The 18,938-nt window shown below is 40.4% G+C and overlaps 1 protein-coding gene across 10 annotated transcripts in view; it reads right to left on the bottom strand.

Moving 5' to 3' along the window:
* Nucleotides 1–18,938, bottom strand: part of CCDC62 (coiled-coil domain containing 62) — a 44,411-nt gene that overhangs the window by 3,816 nt on the left and 21,657 nt on the right. For 9 of the 10 annotated variants that reach the window (XM_073881241.1, XM_073881246.1, XM_073881237.1 and 6 more), the window contains 4 exons: nucleotides 18,091–18,819; nucleotides 15,148–15,304; nucleotides 11,424–11,549; nucleotides 263–356 (listed from right to left, as the gene is read on the bottom strand). In XM_073881241.1, the coding sequence (XP_073737342.1) occupies nucleotides 303–356; nucleotides 11,424–11,549; nucleotides 15,148–15,304; nucleotides 18,091–18,819 (1,066 nt within the window). In that variant the 3' untranslated portion in view covers nucleotides 263–302. The remainder of the gene's footprint in view (nucleotides 1–262; nucleotides 357–11,423; nucleotides 11,550–15,147; nucleotides 15,305–18,090; nucleotides 18,820–18,938) is intronic. The other variant, XM_073881242.1, reaches the window with a different exon arrangement.

Genomic DNA, 18,938 nt, shown 5'->3' with positions numbered 1-18,938 from the left:
AAAAAAGAAAGAAAGCTGTCTGTATTCACTTCCTTGTGTTTAAAATTCTAGGCATTAAGATCAAGAACTTTTTGATCTGCATTTCTCAAATAATTGACATTTTACTGATTAAATTTAGAAGGTATGTATAAATAGGTCAAATAAGAGAGAGGATTACAGGTCAAACAAATGCATGGCCTTGACTCTACATTATCAATGTTCCCAAGTTACTTATTAAATATCAAGGGAGATAGAAGGGGAGATACACACAAAGGTGACTTACCTATGACCACAATGAACAGTGAAGCTGACTTCTGTTTTCTTCAATTACTAAGAAAGGCAGTTTTCTGAGCTGACTCTTCTGAGACTTCTAAGTTCTACAAAACAACTTCAAAATTAAGAGTCCAGAAGAGAAAAACTTGACAATACTTAAGACAATACACAAATATAGCAGAAATGCCTTTAAAACACCTTAAGGAATCAATGAAATACAAAGAAGTCATTTCATACAACTACCTTCCATCCAGCAAAGAGGTACTGATTTCCTATTCGTGTGTGGGGCCCTTTTGGGTCTAACTGCCTAGTAGGAAGGCTCTGTTTGCTTTACCATGTATGTTATGCCTTCAACTACGGCAACCTGCTAATGCCCAAATATAACTGGCTCTTTGTCAGCCTTAATATGGACTATGTCATGAACCCTTAATGAAGACAGTGGTCATCAGCAGGAATGAACAACTGTAAGTGCCACTGTTTACCTACTAAGGGCTGGTTAGCACTGTTAGTTGTTTCAGGAGATATTTTTAAAAAGAAGAAGAAAAAAAAAGGAAAGAGGAGAATGATACCTGGAAAGACACGGGTAGACGCAGATGGTGAACTTCAGCTTGTAGGGTAAGCCCACCTCCTCAGCCTCTTCCTCTTCCCCGTGGGGCCCGCATTTGAGCTAGGCTAGGGTTATTCTCTGGGCTTTCACTCGTGCTGCTTCCTCTCTGCCCAAACAGCCTTCCTATGTATTTTATAACCTGATGTATTTTATTTTATTCATTTAGAAACATTATTCTAATGGGAGAAGATATTTGCAAATGACCTAGTGGATAAAAGGGCTAGTATCCAGAATCTATAAAGAACTCAATAAAATCAACACCCCCAAAATAAATAATCCAGTTAAGAAATAGGCAGAACACATAAATAGACATTTCTCCAAAGAAGACATACAAATGGCTAACAGACACATGGAAAAATGCTCAGCATCACTCATCATCAGGGAAATACAAATCAAAACCATGATGAGGTATCTCACCTCTATCAGAATGGCTAAAATTAACAAGTCAAGAAACAACAGGTGTTGGTGATGATGTGATGATGTGAAGAAAGCGGAGCCTTTTGCACTGTTGTTGGGAATGCAAACTGATGTAGCTGCTCTGGAAAACAGTATGGAGATTCCTCAAAAAGTTAAAAATAGAGCTACCCTACAATCCAGCAATTGCATTAGTAGGTATTTATCCAAAGGATACAAAAATGCTGATTCGAAGGGGCTCATGCAACCGATGTTTATAGCAGCACTATCAACAACAGCCAAATTACGGAAAGAGCCCAAATGTCCATTGACTGATGAATGGATAAAGAAGATGTGGTGTATATATGTATGATGGAATATTACTCAGCTATCAAAAAGAATGAAATCTTGCCATTTGCAACAATACTGATGGAACTACAGTGTATTATGCTAAGCGAACTAAGTCAGAGAAAGTCAAATACCATATGGTTTCACTCATATGTGGAATTTAAGAAACAAAACAGATGAACATAGGGTAAGGGGAGGAAAATTAAAATAAGATAAAAACAGAGGGAGACAAACCATAACAGAGTCTTAACTATAGAGAACTGACGGTTGCTGGAGGGGAGGAGGGTGGGGGGATGGGCTAAATGGGTGATGGGCATTAAGGAGGGCACTTGTTGGGATGAGCACTGGATGATAAATGTAAGTGATGACTCACTAAATTCTAGTCCTGAAACCAATACTACATTATATGTTAACTAACTTGAATTAAAAAAAAGAATACATATCAAAACAAACAAACATTACTCTAAAAGGGATCTATAGGGTTTATCAGCCTGCAATAAAAAAAGGTTAAGAACCCTGGCAGACAACACCAACAGTCTCAAAAAAGCAATGAGGATGTCCTGTTCCATGTACTTGTCAAAAGTCCAAATTCAGATTCCAGCTGAATCTCTCCCCATCCCCACCCCTCAAGTAAGTAGGAAGCCTGCCGTGGGGGAAGGTGATGTGGTCAGCTGTGCAGTGTTTTACTCTTTCTTTCCTTTTTTCTCTCTTTTTAAATTCCTGGGGCTCTTTTTAAATAGTTAGTACACTGACAGAAAATAAAGATAACATATGTTCTTATTCCCATCCCCTTTTGTACATGTGAAGAATACCACAGAAACCTTTCAGTATCTTGCTTCTATTCACTTAATAATACATCCCAGAAGTATTTCCACATCCAAGATCTTCCTTATTCTGGTTAACGGCTCTGTAATATTCCATCATGTAGACATACCATCACGACTCCCTCAGTTCCTTTTTGCTGGAGACCTGGATGGTTTCCGAACTTTTGCTATTACAAAGTAGTCCTGCAGTGAAAAACTTGTACCCGGGCCCCTTTATACACTTATGGGTGTCTTCGTAGGAGAGATTCCCAGAGTGACACTGCTATGTCAAAAGATCAGTTCCGCAATTTTTAGGAAACACTGCCAAGTTCCCCGCCAGAAGGTTTGAATCACTTTGTGCTCCCCCAGTGATGTCTCAGAGTGCACTGCAGAAAAAGGCTTTGAAATAAGACCCTTGTTCTCAGCACCAGATGGCAAAAAATGGTGAAGCAGACAGGCCGCTCAGAACCTTATCCTGCTTCCATATTGCAAAACCTAAGGATTTTTTTTTTAAAGATTTTACTTATTTATTTGAGAGAGAGAATGAGAGACAGAGAGCATGAGAGGGAAGAGGGTCACAGCGTCAGAGGGAGAAGCAGACCCCCCCGCTGAGCAGGGAGCCCGATGTGGGACTTGATCCCGGGACTCCAGGATCATGACCTGAGCCGAAGGCAGTTGCTTAACCAACTGAGCCACCCAGGCGCCCCAAAACTGAAGGATTTTTAACCAATTATTTGCTTTCTCCTGTAACTAGCTATACCCAGTTCATAGGACCAGAGGAAGTGAGTTGTAAAGTATGTTGCCAAGTAGATTTACTTTGTTTTGTTTTAAAGATTTCATTTTTTTATTTGACAGAGAGAGACACAGTGAGAGAGGGAACACAAGCAGGGGGAGTGGGAGAGGGAGAAGCAGGCTTCCCGCTGAGCAGGGAGCCCGATGCAGGGCTCGATCCCAGGACCCTGGGATCATGACCCAAGCTGAAGGCAGACGCTTAACGACTGAGCCACCCAGGCACCCCTCTTTGTTTTGTTTCTTAAAAGATTTATTTGAGAGAGAGAGAGAGAACGTAGGAGCACGAGCAGGGGGAGGGGCAGAGGGAGAGGGAGAAGCAGACTCCTCACTGGGCAGGGAGTCTGACTCAGGGCTCCATCCCAGGACCCTGGGATCAAGACCTGAGCCAAAGGCAGACAGACACTTAACCAACTGAGCCACTCAGGCACCTCTAGATTTCTGCTAATTGAATTGTTTTTGCAACATTTCCAGAATTAGTTAATAATCTTCTGGAAAATTTATTACATCTGAAGCCAATATTTTTTCCAACTAATTCCAAATGATTATGTGATTCTGGCTATGGAATGTTAAGTAAGAGATTTAATCACTTTTCCTTACCCATAAGATGAAAGGTTGAGATTACCTACCTCTTCTGGGTCTTTCTAGCTCAAAAATTCTCTTAAACCAAATTTTCATCAACGTCAATAGTTTTGGCATGTTTTCAGTCTATAGCCGAGGTTACTGTTTTGTTTTTTTCCTATCATGTCCATTCCAGGTATTTACTGAGCAATTTCCGTAGAAGATACTGTGTGTGCTACAACTAGGAATGCCAAGATGAATAAGAGGGGCTCCTGAAGGTGCTCACGGAGAAGAGGAAGACAAGCATGTAATCTGTCATGCACTGTGACCTGCATGTTCAAGGAGACACATGCACAGACACTGATACACATAACCGTGTCATGAGGACAGAAGTGAAGGAGCTCTCGATTTTATCTCAGATAGGAATTTAACATAAAATCCTACAGAAGAGGTTAAGAGCCTGAGGCCATAAGAATGAGTAGGAGCGGGTGCCTGGGTGGCTCAGTTGTTAAGCAACTGCCTTTGGCTCGGGTCATGATCCTGGAGTCCCAGGATCGAGTCCCGCATCAGGCTCCCTGCTCAGCAGTGAGTCTGCTTCTCCCTCGGACCCTCCCCCCTCTCATGCTCTATCTCATTCTCTCTCTCAAATAAATAAATAAAATCTTTAAAAAAAGAATGAGTAGGAGTCTGTCAGGTAGATCATACTGAAGGACGGTCAGTTCCGTTAGAATACTTGTTTTGAAAATATGAAGTTGTTCTGACACAGCCGATATATTAGGGAACAATCTGGGCATAATGTGAAGTTTGAATTTATTCACATGCAACTTTGTCCACGAGAAACACTAGGTTAACTGTACCCAGCTGGACTGAGCCACAGCATGCAGGAATACATACATCCACATGCACCCCTCAAACATCCGCTGGCCCCCCAGCTTCCCCTGTGTGTTATAAGCCACACCCATCCACATTTGCCGCTACAACTTCCCATCAGATTACCTTCCTGCCACTTCCCAGTGAATCACAAGCTGCCATCTCCCTGACACCCAATTCTACATGCAAACTTCAGGTCTCTTTCCAGATAAAGTGCCATATTTATTGCTGTATTTATGTATTTCTTAACCACCCAACAGGTATAAAAACTCCTACCATTTTGATTACATTCCTGTACTTTTTTAAAAAAATGTATCATTGGCAAAGTGTGTGAGTGTTACGCTCCTAACCCCATTTTTTCCTGTAAGCTGTGTGGTTTTTATTGTATAGTTTTGTACTGTGTGGACATATTTAGGAATCCGTAAGTTGTATTACAGAAGAAGTAATGTGGTTATCAAAATATTAAACAAGGCTGTGATATAATAATATGCACCTTTTTTTAAGTTTTATTTCAGTAATCTACACCCCATGAGGGGCTCGAAATCACGACCCCAAGATCAAGAGTTGCATACTCCACCAACTCAGCTAACCATGTGCTCCTTGCACTTTTTTTTTTTTAAAGATTTTATTTATTTATTTGAGAGAGAGAGCATGAGCAAGGAGGAGAGGGAGAAGGAGGCTCCCCACTGAGCAGGGAGCCTGACGTGGGACTCGATCCCGGGACCCTGGGATCATGACCTGAGCCGAAGGCAGACAGATGCTTAATAGACTGAGCCACCCAGATGCCCCTGTACCCTTTTTTTTTTTAAAAGATTTTATTTATTTATTTGAGAGACAGAGAGAGAGAGGACATGAGCTGGGGGAGTGGCAGAGGGAGAAGCAGACTCCCCGCAGAGCAGGGAGCCCGACACGGGGCTCAATCCCAGGACCCTGAGATCATGACCCAAGCGTAAGGCAGACACTTTAACCAACTGAGCCACCCAGGTGCCTCTGAACTCTTCTTTATTAAAGCATTAAATAATAAGATCTAGCAGCAGGTCTACTATTCTATAATTCTGAGGTAGTGCTTATAAAGGATATTTCAGGATATCTGCAATAACTGTAATGTGATATGAAACCATCTGTGATCTCTACTAGGGACAAAGTCACAGGCTTTACATACTACTATGGCTTGTTTCCTACATTCATAATTAAAGGAAATGCTAAATTTCAATTAGAGGTTAGTTAAAATAAGCTTATGTGTGATTTCTATTCCCAAAGTTTATGGATCCCCCAAATTCTATTCAACAAACTGATTAAAAATCTCTGCCCAAAAAATCCATAGAGAAAAAAAGTAGATTAACAGTTGCCAGGGGCTCGGGGAGAGGGAATGGGGAATGACTGCTAATAGGAAGAGGGTTTCTTCTGGGATGACGAAAATGTTCTAAAATTGGATTAGGGTGACGGTTACACAACTCTGTAAATATACTAAAACCACTGGATTGTACACTTCACATGAAAGAACATTATGTTATGTACATTATATCTCAATAAAGCTGTTTAAAATAAAAACCCTTATGAATACTTAAAAACATTTTCTGTGCCAAAGTAAATAAATTGCTTCACTAATGCTTTAAAGAGTTTGTCAAGAAAAAAAAAATCTTCCCAGAAAACACCACAAAGTCCATCAGGGTTTCCACTTTGAAAAGCTCATATGGCATACATGGTATATATACTTTCAAAAATCACTATTTTGGGGGCCCATTATTTAAAGGTAATCTTTGAAACTATATTGAAACTCATGGCAATGAGCGTGTTGATTCTAAAATGGTTAATGTCCTTGGGGTGCCTGGCTGCCTTAGTTGGTGGAGTGTGCAACTCTTGATCTCGGGATTTGTGAGTTCGAGCCCCACGTTGGGTGTAGAGATTACTTAAAAATAAAATCTTCAAAAAAATAATAAAACAGGGGCACCTAGGTGCCTCAGTCGTTAAGTGTCTGCCTTCGGCTCAGGTCATGATCCTGGGGTCCTGGGATTGAGCCCTGCATCGGGCTCCCTGCTCCACGGGAAGCCTGCTCCTCCCTCTCCCACTCCCCCTGCTTGTGTTTCCTCTCTTGCTGTGTCTCTCTCTGTCAAATAAATGAACAAAATCTTAAAATAATAATAATAATAAAATAAAACGGTTAATGTTCTAATTTCAGATCATCTGAGGCACATGGAAACAGTGCCATGGAACTCTGAATCTAATAAAATACCAATATGATGGAGAGCTACGCAAGCAATACCCCCACCAGAGAGAATTTCACTGAACAAGACAAGGATGTCCACTCTCACTTTTCTATTCAGCATTGACATGGAGGTCTTAGCCAGAGCAGTAAGGTAAGAAAAAGACATAACCTAAAGATTAGAAAAAGAAATTATTTACAAATGACATGATTGTCTATGTAGAAAATCCTAAGAAAACCTACCAAAATAGGTGAATTTAGTTAAGAACAATTTACAAAAGTCAACTGCAATCCTTTATACCATCAAAAGACAATTAGAAAGTGAAATTTAAAGTATCATGCATAATAGCATCAATAAACAAAATAATAGGAATAAAATTAACAAAAGATATGCAAGACCCCTATGAAAACTACACAATACGGTTAAGAGAAATGAAGAAAGACCTAAATAAATGGAGATATATACTCTCTTCACAAATGTCAATTCTTGGGCACGTGGGTGGCTCGGTCGGTTAAGCATCTACCTTCGGCTCAGGTCATGATCCCAGGGTCCAGGGATCAAGCCCCGCATCAGGCTCCCTGCTCAGTGGGGAGTCTGCTTCTCTCTCTGCCGCTCCCCCTGCTTGTGCTCTCTCTGTCTCTTAAATAAATAAAGCTTTAAAAAAATGTCAATTCTTCCCAAAGTTATCTATAAATTCAATGAAATCAGAATATCAGAGTGTAGTTTTGTGAAAATAGACAAGTTGGCTCTAAAAGTGCTACAGACCTGCAAAAGATCTAGGAGAGACAAAGCCATTTTGCAAAAAAGAACAAAGTAGAGCATGTATACTACTTGATTTCAAGACTTTCTACAGAGTTACATATTCAGTACAATGTGGTCTAAGGAGAACAACCAGATCAATAGAACTGATCAGAGAGTCCAAAAATAGACCCTTGTACATACAGTCAACTGATTTTCAACAAAGTCAACAAAAGTAATTCAATGAGAAAGGACAGTCTTTTCAACAAATGGTGCTGGAACTGGATATCTATGTGAAGAAAAATGAGCCTGATCCTTACTTCATACCTTGTGCAAAAATTAAACTGAGATAAACCATAAACCTAAACAGAACTTTAAAACTTTCAGGAGGAGAAAATATTCACACCCTTGAGGCAGATTTCTCAGGGTACAAAGAGCATTTGAAAAAAATTGATAAACTGGACTTCATCAAAATTTTACCTTTCTGCTCTTCAGAAGACACTTAAGAAAATAAAAAGGCAAACCACAAACTGGGAGAAAATATTCACGATATATCTGACAAAAGACAAAGGCTATGTGTGCAGACTATGTTAAGATCTCTTACAATTCAGTAGCAAAGGAAACAATTCAAATTTAAAATGGGTAGAAGGTTTGAACAGACATCTCACAAGAGAAGATATGTGAAGAGCCAATAAGGATGTGAAAAGAGGCACATCATCAGGTTATCAGGAAAATACAAGTGAAACAGCAACCAGATGCCACTTCGCATTTACTAGGACGGCTAACTAAAATCAAGCTGACTGACAAAACCAAGTGCTGGCAAGGATGCAGAGCCCCTGGAACTTGCACACACTGCTGGCAGGGACGTAAAGGGTGCAAACCACCTTGAAAAACAGTATGGTGGCTTATTAAAAAGTTAAACATATGACTGTCCTATAACTAGTGATTCTACTTCTAGTTTGCCTTAGAGCAATAAAAACATATGTCCATTTAAAAAAGGCTTATATAGGGTGGCTCAGTCAGTTAAGCGGCTGCCTTAGGCTCAGGTCATGATCTCAGGGTCCTGGGATGGAGCCCCACACTGAGCTCCCTGCTCAGAGGGGAGTCTGCTTCTTCCTCTCCCTCTGCCCCTCCCCCCACCCCACTTTTGCTCGCTCTCTCAAATAAATAAAATCTTTAAAAAAAAAAGGCTTGGGGTGCCTGGGTGGCTCAGTCATTAAGCATCTGCCTTTGGCTCAGGTCATGATCCCAGGGTCCTGGGATTGAGCCCCACATCAGGCTCCGTGCTCAGCCAGGAGCCTGCTTCTCCCTCTCCCGCTCCCCCTGCTTGTGTTCCCTCTCTAGCTGTCTCTCTCCCTATGTCAAATAAATAAATAAAATCTTTAAAAAAAAATAAAGGCTTATATAAAATGTTCATAGCAACTTTATTTGTAATAGCCCCAAACTGGAAACCCAAATGTCCCATCAATAGGTGAATAGACAAACTGTGGTCTAGTCACACAACAGAATACTGATCAGCAATAAAAAGGAGTGAAGTACCAACATATACGACATGGAGGAATCTCAAAATAATTCTATTGAAAGAAGCTAGACAAAGAATACATACTATATGACTGCATTTATAGTAAGTTATAGAATAGGCAAAACTATTCTCTCATGATAAAAATCAGATTGGTAGTTCCCTGGGGTGGGCGTAAGGGAGGGGTCCACTCCAAAGAACATGGAGAAACTTTCTGGGGTGACGGAAATGTTCTATATCTTGACTGGGATATTGGTTACATGAGCATATATACATTTATCTAAACTTACTGAACTAGTGATCGTACTAGTTTTCTTTCTTTCTCTCTTTCTTTGAGAGAGAGAGAACTCGAGCTGGGAGGAAGAACAGAGAGAAGCCGACTCCCCACTGAGCAGGGAGCCTGACTCGGGACTCAATTCCAGGACCCTGAGATCATGACCTGAACTGAAGGCAGATGCTAAACTGAGCCACCCAGGCATCCCATGGACTAGTTTTCATTAAAGAATGAGTATATATGCATTAAAGGCTACAAACAGTTGATTTTAAAAGAAGTATTTTGGTGTTCTTACAGACCTTTTTTATTTTAGTTTTTCAGTCAGGGATACAAAAAAGTTTAATTTGATGGCTTTCAAATTATCTTTATGCACACAGCACACCCAAGTAATGTACCTGGTCTCTTAAATTTAAAAGCATCAGTTCCAAGCTCTTACTTTACAGATTAGGAAAATGGAGCCCAAGTATCCTGATTTCAAGTTCAATGTTCTTTTCACTATTTATGTTAAGGCTATAAAATCCACAAAGCAACTTACATCACTGCTATTGAAATGTTACTGTGCTCCGAAAAATCAATTAAAATTAATTTGTAAAACACTCCCTGAAGGAATGACAGATTTAGAATGACTATTTTGCAATTCCTAATGAAATAATAGATCTAGGGACACCTGGGTGGCTCAATTAAGCATATGCCTTCAGCTCCTGTCATGATCTCAGGGTCCTGGGATTGAGCTCTGCATCTGGCTCCCTGCTCAGCAGAGAGACTGCTTCTCCCTCTCCCTCTGCCCCCCTCCCTGTTCTCGCTTTATCTCAAATAAATAAAAAATTAAAAAAAAATTTTTTTAAATAAAGAAATAATAGATCTGAGTAATAATCAAAGAATGCTAAAATCATTAAGTGAACTTTATGATAATAAAAGCTCAGGCTGACAAACTCTTGAATTTGCGATCAAGCTTTACATCCTCAAGTAGCAAAACCAGATATTAGGATCTTCCTGATATGATGGAATACGCAGCAGACGGCATCATCAGTGAAGGAGTGATGCCAAAGCAAACAAAAACCCCAAACTGATCCCAAGTCTAATCAAGTCACTAGATCTAAATACCAGTTCCTAGAAATCATGGAGGATAGGGGAATGTGTTAAATAACAGTGAGGACAGTTAGCAAGACCCAGAATGTGGGAAATGCTACAGGACAAATGACCCAATGTCTCTTCCACAAATTAATGGTATTAAAAAGGTGAAGAAGGAGGGGACGCCTGGGTGGCTCAGTCGTTAAGCGTCTGCCTTCGGCTCAGGTCATGATCCCGGGGTCCTGGGATCGAGCCCCGCATCGAGCTCTCTGCTCCGCGGGAAGCCTGCTTCTTCTCCCTCTCCCACTCCCCCTGCTTGTGTTCCCTCTCTGGCTGTGTCTCTCTCTGTCAAATAAATAGAAAATCTAAAAAAAAAAAAAATGAAAGAGAAGAAAGAGGAGGAAGTAAGAAGGAAGATGGGGAAGGACCTGTCAGTGACTAAGACTTTATTTTTTTCATTTTTTTTTTTTTTACTAATCTCTACACCCAAGTGGGGCTCGAACTCATGACTGAGATCAAGAGTTACATGCTTTTTTGACTGAGCCAGCCAGGTGCCCCTTAAAAGCTACTTTATTATTTTTTTAAGATTTTATTTATTTGAGAGAAAGAGAGTGCATGAGAGAGAGCACAAGGAGGGGGAAGGGGCAGAGAAGAGGGAGAAGCAGGCTCCCCACCGAACAGGGAACAGATGCCCAACCAACTGAGCCACGCAGGTGCCCTGTAATATTCTACTTCTGTATTTGAAATTTTCTATAGTAAAATGTATATTTTTTATATCCCCAAGAATTTATATTCATAAACCCAGGCAATCAGGAAGAGGAAGTTTGGGTGCAGTGACATTTGAGTGTGATTTTTCCCTCATCTTTAAAACCAGTTCCTTTAAAGGAACTTTCCTTCTGATAGAAAGGGATGCTTGACCAGTGATATTTGCAAATGAATACTCAGAGGAATATTCAGATACACAGATGGGGTCAAAAGAAAAGTAACCACATACATTTCTGGCACTGCTGCTGAGATTCTCAGAGCTGATGGGGAGCAGAGTACTCAGCTCTAGGTCTGTAACCATCTGGCGAGACTCTGCCAGCAAACGCTGAAGCTTGCTTGTGGGCGAAAAGTCATCCTGGGAAAACAACACAATGTAAGCATTCAAGAAATCAGGAAGCATTTTTAAATGTTTATAGTTACAAGTACAATGTTATAAACACAAATGTTAACTACCCATTAATATTTCTCTGACTTTAAGTATTACATATCAAAGCAGGACATTAAATACTAGAATAACCAAACTCCATTTATTTCTTAGAACCTACTTAGCTAGGGGTGCATGGGTGGCTCAGTTGGTTAACTGTCTGACTCTTGGTTTTGGCTCAGGTCCTGATCTCAGGGTCATGAGATCGAGCCCCAGGTCGGGCTCTGCGCTCCGCAGAGTCCGCTTCAGATTCTCTTTCCCTTTCCTCTCCCAGTTGTGCACACTCTCTCACTAACAAATAAATCTTAAAAAAAAAAAAAAAAGTACCTACTTGGCTAAATTATTTGATTTCAACAGAACTTATAACTAATTAAGTAACATCTATGTGATAAAAAGAACTGTAGGCTAGGGTGCCTGGCTGCCTCAGTAAGTAGAGCATGCAACTCTTGATCTTGGGGTTATGAGTTTGAGCCCCACACTGGGTGTAAAGATTAAAGATAAAATCTTAAAAAAAAAAAAAAGAATCCTAGGCATTGTTTAGCTCTCCTAAATCCACTTTCTAAAGCCATAATTAGCATGCTAATTAGTATTAGCCAAAATACTTGCAAAATGTAGCTTTAACACTAAATAAAGGCTTGTAAACTTTTTAAAATATGTGGATATGTGCCTTAGTTTGTTCTTGTTTAATTTTCAACTTTGGGACCTGAAGTTTTAGCATGACAACAACCCTCAAAAGTACCTAGACTAATTTTTTCATTAAGGAAAGTTAATTCTAGGCGCCTGGGTGGCTCAGTCAGTTAGGCATCTGCTTTTGGCTCAGGTCATGATCCTGGAGTCCTGGGATTGAGCCCCATGTCAGGGATCTTTGCTCAGCAGGGAATCTGCCTCTCCCTCTCCTGCTCCTTCTCTCTCGCACTCTCTCTAATAAATAAAACCTTAAAAAAATAAATTTAGGGAAAGTTAATTCTAGGGGCACCTGGGTGGCTCAGTTAAGCATCCGATTCTTGATCCAGGCTCAGGTTGTTTTTTTTTTTTTTTAAAGATTTTATTTATTTATTTGAGAGAGAGAGAATGAGAGATAGAGAGCATGAGAGGGAAGAGGGTCAGAGGGAGAAGCAGACTCCCCGCTGAGCAGGGAGCCTGATGTGGGACTCGATCCCGGGACTCCAGGATCATGACCTGAGCCGAAGGCAGTCGCTTAACCAACTGAGCTACCCAGGCGCCCCTAGGCTCAGGTCTTGATCTTTGGGTTTTGAGTTCAAGCCCTGCACTGGGCTCCAGTCAATTATAATTTTCCAGGAACACAGATGATCACTACTGACCTGGATCCAGAAGATATGTGTGTGCACATGTGCACACACACACACACACACACACACACACACACATGCACAAACCTAAATATATATGTATATATGGACTACATAAGCATGCAATGTCACATATTGCCTCAGAAAAATAGGTACAAACTTTGAAAAAAAGGTCTCATGAGAGCTAAAAAAGATAGTAGCTAACACCTGAAACCATACCCACAATGAATAGGGATCCTATTCATCAAAACCTATGCTCCTTTGGAATTCCTTCCTCTTGAGTCCCTCCCCTCATTCTCAAGCAACATTGATCTGTTTTCTGTCACCAAAGACTAGTTTGCATTTTCTGGAATTTTATATAAACACTTTCATACTTTTGTCTGTCTGGCGTCTTTCATTCAGCAATAATTATCTTGAGATTCACCCATGTTATGTATGTGTAAGTAATTTATTCCTTTTTATTCCTGAGAAGTACTCCATTGCATGGATACACCACAGTTTGTCTCTTTACCTATTGATGTGTAGTTGGGTTGTTTCCAGTTTTCCAGCTAATATGAATAAGCTGCTTTAAATATTCACATGCAAGTCCCTGTGTGGACATATTTCCATTTCTCTAGGAGTAGAATAGCTGGGTCATATGGTAGGTATATATTTAACTTTTTAAGAAATTATTAACATGTTTTCCCAAGTGAATTTCCCCACCACCAGTGAATGTCTGTGTTGCTCCAGATTCTAGTCAACACTTGGTAGAGTCGATTTTTAACAAAGAGAACTAACACTCATCAGATACCTGTTAGGGGCCAGGCCCCATAGTATCACATTTAGACCAAGCAATTGTAATGTTATTATTGCATATTTGCACATAAGAAACTGAGGCTCAAAGAAAGTAAATAATTTTACTCAGGTCATTGAGCTAACACAAAGCAAAACAAAGATTTGAACTCAGATCAATTTCAAAGCCCATTATCTTCCCCCCAAATAACACCAAAGGTGATTAAGTTCACTTGAACTTATTTTCTCTGTGAAAGAGCTGCATTGAAGATCCCATTTATGGTGAAGATACTGACTGGCTCATCCATAATAGTGACAATGTAGTAACAACTTTACTGACCATCAGGAGGTGTGTATTCAAATCAATGGACTACACATCAATCAAAAATCAAAATGAAGAGACAAAGTCTTCAAGTATGGGCATGGATAAATGTCACAAAATATTCACAAAGTTGGAAAAAATCATATTGCAAAAGGATAGAGACAGTGTTTTACCAGTGATGTACATTTTATTTATTTTTAAAGATTGTATTTATTTATTTGACAGAGAGAGCAAGAGAGCACAAGTAGGGGGAGTAGCAGAGGGAGAGGGAGAAGCAGGCTCCCCGCTGAGCAGGGAGCCTGACAACACGGGACTTGATCCCAGGACCCCGAGATCATGACCTGAGCCAACAGCAGACGCCTAACTGACTGAGCCACCCAGGTGCCCTTATTTTTTTTTTAGATTTATTTATTTAAAAGAGAGAGAGAGCACACGTTGAGTGTGCAAGAGCAGGGGGAGGGGCAGAAGGAAAGAATCTCAGACTCCCCACTGAGTGTGGGGCTCAATCCTAGGACCCTGAGATCACGACATGAGCCAAAATCAAGACTGGGATGCTTAACTGACTGAGCCACCCAGGCACCCCCATTTATGTACATTTTAAGCATAAAACAACATTATGTAGTGCTTAAATATATATTTTTACATACTAGGTAAAAGTATAAGAACAAGCACGAATGCAACTTCAGGATAGTGATTAACTGTTGGGGGGATGGGGCATGGGGAGAATGGTGCATGGGACTCACACTTTATCTGTAATATTTTATTTCTCCAACAAGAAAAATAAACAAATATGGCAAATGTAAACATGTTAAATCTGAATGTAGGTGCATATTGCTAGTTATAGCCTTCATTTTTTGTTATGTTTAAAATACATGTGTGTATATATATATCTACCAATCACCTGGAGGGCCTGAGGGACATTTTAACTAGACTTAATCTATAGGATAATATTTTAAGGAAACTCTGACTTTGGTTAAATGATGTAATTAAAATCACATAATTAAAAAAAAAAATTGAAGAATGACCAAAATTAAGTTCACTAAAAGCAGTACTACAGAAGAATTAGAAGTGTGTTGGGGAGAAGTTTTGCTTGAATAAACTGGGTATTTCTAAGCAAAACACAAACCTTGTCAGTGGACAATGGTGCCTCTTTGTTGAATAACAAAATCTTAGGTGAGTTCTTTGTATCAGAAGAGGGCTCTGTGTCTATTAATTTCTCATCCTCTCTTGTGGCAGATTTTGAAGAACCCAAACAGTGGGAATGCTGGATGGCAATTAGCTCACTATAAATAATAAAACCAAACAGAAACAGACAACTTAAAACAGTATCAAACATATTATCACCCATAGTCTTATACTTAAAAGTATCTCAACAGGACCCCCCCCAAAAAAAGTTTTTCTTTTTCATGAAGAAGCTCAAATTTGAGCAGAACATTACAGATTTGAATAGAATGCTTGAGTGGAATATTATAAATTAATGCATATGCTCTGCAGTAAGAATTAAATCAAAATTCTTAGTTCAAGGGTTAACAACAGAACAGAGAATTTCCCTCCCCCTTCCAAAAACAAGAAAACAAAAAAGAAGGTTCAAGGGACAGGATCATCCAAAAGGGAGGAAAAAACTTGTGAAAATTTTGGGTTTTTGGTTTGTGAAGTTGATTTTTGTTAATGGTTTTTAAAAGTCCTTTTGTGAAAGTAGAACAGCATTGTCAGCTATTAATTCTTCTATAAGTCCTCAGTATTAAGAGAAGAGAGACATGCAGCCAAGTGTCTGGGTATGTTCTTAAAGTGTGGGCTCAGAGCAGAGTGAACCGCAAAAGCTGTTCTGGAACAGACCAAAGGCACTGGAGCTTCCTCCTCCCATGTTCCCCGAACCTGAAGGAGAAAAGGCTGCCGTGGCTTCTCCCTCTACAGCTAAAGGCCTATTTGTCATACAGAATGGTGGTCTGATAATAGAACAGGTACACAGTAAGTTCTTATAATCTAAGGAAAACTAGGAAAACATAATTATCTTTTCTATTTAATCACGTGTTTGGCATGTGATGTCTCGGCATGTGCCTCTGCCGGCAGCACAGTTCGTTTGGATTATTTCAAGCCAGGGAGGTCAAAAGGGTCTTGAAACAAAACTCCAAATTTAAATTTGAATTTCTTTTATATGTTAAATTTAAGATATGTCCACTATGCTCTTAAAACTAACATAGTTTTCCCTTAATATATGCGTGTTGTTTGTTCAGCAGTGAACAATGTGCAGTTGTGCCCTACTGATACTTGCAATTATTTTTTAAGATTTTACTTATTTATTTGACAGAGAGAGAGAGAGAGAAAGCAGGAGGAAACACAAGCAGGGGGAGTGGGAGAGGGAGAAGCAGGTTTCCCACTGAGCAGGGAGCCCAACGTGGGGCTCGATCCCAGGACCCTGGGATCATGACCTGAGCCAAAGGCAGACGCTTAACGACTGAGCCACCCAGGCGCCCCGATACTTGCAATTATTTAAAGAAAATCTTTAATATGAATAGATAACATTTAGTGGGACAACCATTTTTTTAAAGTTCACAACTGACAAAATAACTATCTGTATGATTTTTAAATGGCTCAGGCTTCTCAAAGGGCCAAAGAAAAATCCAAATAATGAAAATACCAGAAAGAAATTTTTATCATAAGTCCTAGGAAAGTCAGTGTGATGATTAAAATAAGGCTCTCAATATAGCAACTTTGTCCTTTCTGTAATTTAAGACCCAAGAGCTAGCTTTTATTTAAAAATAGCAAACATTGGGGCGCCTGGGTGGCTCAGATGGGTTAAGCGTCTGCCTTCAGCTCAGGTCATGATCCCAGGGTCCTGGGATCGAGCCCCGCGTCGGGCTCCCTGCTCAGTGGGAAACCTACTTCTCCCTCTCCCTCTCCCACTCCCCCTGCTTGTGTTCCCTCTCTTGCTGTGTCTCTCTCTGTCAAATAAATAAAATCTTTAAAATAAAATAAAATGGGCGCCTGGGTGGCTCAGATGGCTAAGTGTCTGCCTTTGGCTCAGGTCATGATCCCAGGGTCCTGGGATCGAGTCCCACATCGGGCTCCCTGCTCCTTGGGAGCCTGCTTCTCCCTCTGCCTCTCTCTCTCTCTCGCTCTGTCTCTCATGAATAAATAAATAAAATCTTTAAAAAAATTAAAAAAAAATAAAATAAAAAATAAAAATAAAAATAGCAAACATTACTATAGTGCCCCTCAACCACAAGATTTAGCAATTCTAACAATAAGATGAGCCTGAATAATGCAGCATATGCTAATAACTAATCCATTTTCTTCTCTTAAAAAAACTATTAACTTTTACCAGCTTGTTACATAAAAAATTTTTTTTTCTTGCATGATTTTAAAAAATAAGAAAGTTTGGGGGGCGCCTGGGTGGCTCAATCGGTTAGGCATCTGCCTTCGGCTCAGGTCATGATCCCAGGGTCCTGGGATCGAGCCCCACATCAGGCTCCCTGCTCAGTGGGGAGCCTGCTTCTCCCTCTCCCATTCCCCCTGCTTGTGCTGTCAGATAAATAAATAAAATCTCAAAAAAAAAAAAAAAAGGAAAGCAAGTTTGGGAAATGTAAAGTGAACAGAAAGGCAGAAGCAGTTGGATATGTAAATATGCCAATGGGGTGGGGGTGGGGAGGTGGCCAGCAAAATTCTTATCAGGGGTCTAGGGAGTGTGATCTCTGCATAGACAGCTTATCAATTCACACTGGATCCAGGGGTGAGGAATGTCCCAGAGCAGCATTCTACTCTGTAAAGTGACCCCACTGTTAGTTTTTTAAAAAAACATATTTGCCCAACTCATGACAAATGGCTTTGTTTTCAAACAAAACCTTTGCCTCAGAAGCTGTCCTAGGTACAAACTCTTCACTGGAATCTAATATGGTCTCTGCACAATGGAAAACTCAACAGCCTACATGCTGAGGAAGAGAGTACTGGGTCGGCCTCAGACACGACTTGTGTTCGCACACACTGCTCTCCATGGAGCAAGCACGCGGCGGCTACCACAGCCCCTTCCATTTCCCAGCATCAGCGCTGCCCAGTACAAAATGTTACTAACCTCATGGCGGAGTTGTATTTCCTTCCACCGGCACTTTCTGAGCAAGTACACACAGATTTATGGCGAACAATTCTTTGCACTTTAGAAGGCTTGAAAATGCTCATCCACTCCATGTCAGACATGTAGCCTGGGGCTTCAATGATGAAGTTACTCGGGTGGCAGCACTTGGACTCATACATGTCACTCTCCCCAAGACAGGTTTCATTTTTATGGCAACAGGAGACTCCAGACCTTTCTATGTCATCTTGACTTTCAACATCCAGCTTTTCTGGTTGTCTGGAACTAGAACAGCTGGCCAGGCCCAGGTACACATTGACATCATGCCACTGTTTCTCATCAGATAACGAGGTGGATGCTTCAGAGAGTTGTTTCTCTTCATTCTGAGTCCCGATCCCATTACCTTTTGGTGACTTTGCATGGATCTTGCACAATGTACTTTTGTTTTCTGATTCGATCTGCATTTTTCCTCCCAGAGACCAAGACTTTTGCTTCTCCAGTACATCTTTTGTAAACAGAGATGAGATAGCAGTTACACTTTTTTCCCCAAATGAAGTATTACCCTGTCGTTTCTTCTCTTTGCACAGATCACAAGGGCTCCTGTCTGACCGATTTTGCTGAATCAACGTGGTCTCAAATTTTGGATCTTTAACCAATGACTTCTGATTTTTCTCCCTCTTAATATCGACTTTTGGGCGGTGATTCTCAAGGTCTGACAAACACATGTCTCTGCTGTGGTGGCATTACAAAAAATGGAAGTTATAAGATACACTTGATACTGTCACTCTAGATATTTCACCCAAACCTTATTAGTTGAGCTAAATCCTATTAAGACCCATCTGTCTGAAATG

The sequence above is a fragment of the Callorhinus ursinus genome, unplaced genomic scaffold (genome assembly GCF_003265705.2).
Source record: "Callorhinus ursinus isolate GAN/ISIS: 27379988/994484 unplaced genomic scaffold, GSC_fseal_2.0 scaffold41, whole genome shotgun sequence".
In the NCBI taxonomy this organism is placed as follows: domain Eukaryota; kingdom Metazoa; phylum Chordata; class Mammalia; order Carnivora; family Otariidae; genus Callorhinus; species Callorhinus ursinus.
The sequence above is the reverse complement of the archived record's forward strand: the minus strand, read 5'-3'. Positions and strand labels throughout refer to the sequence as shown.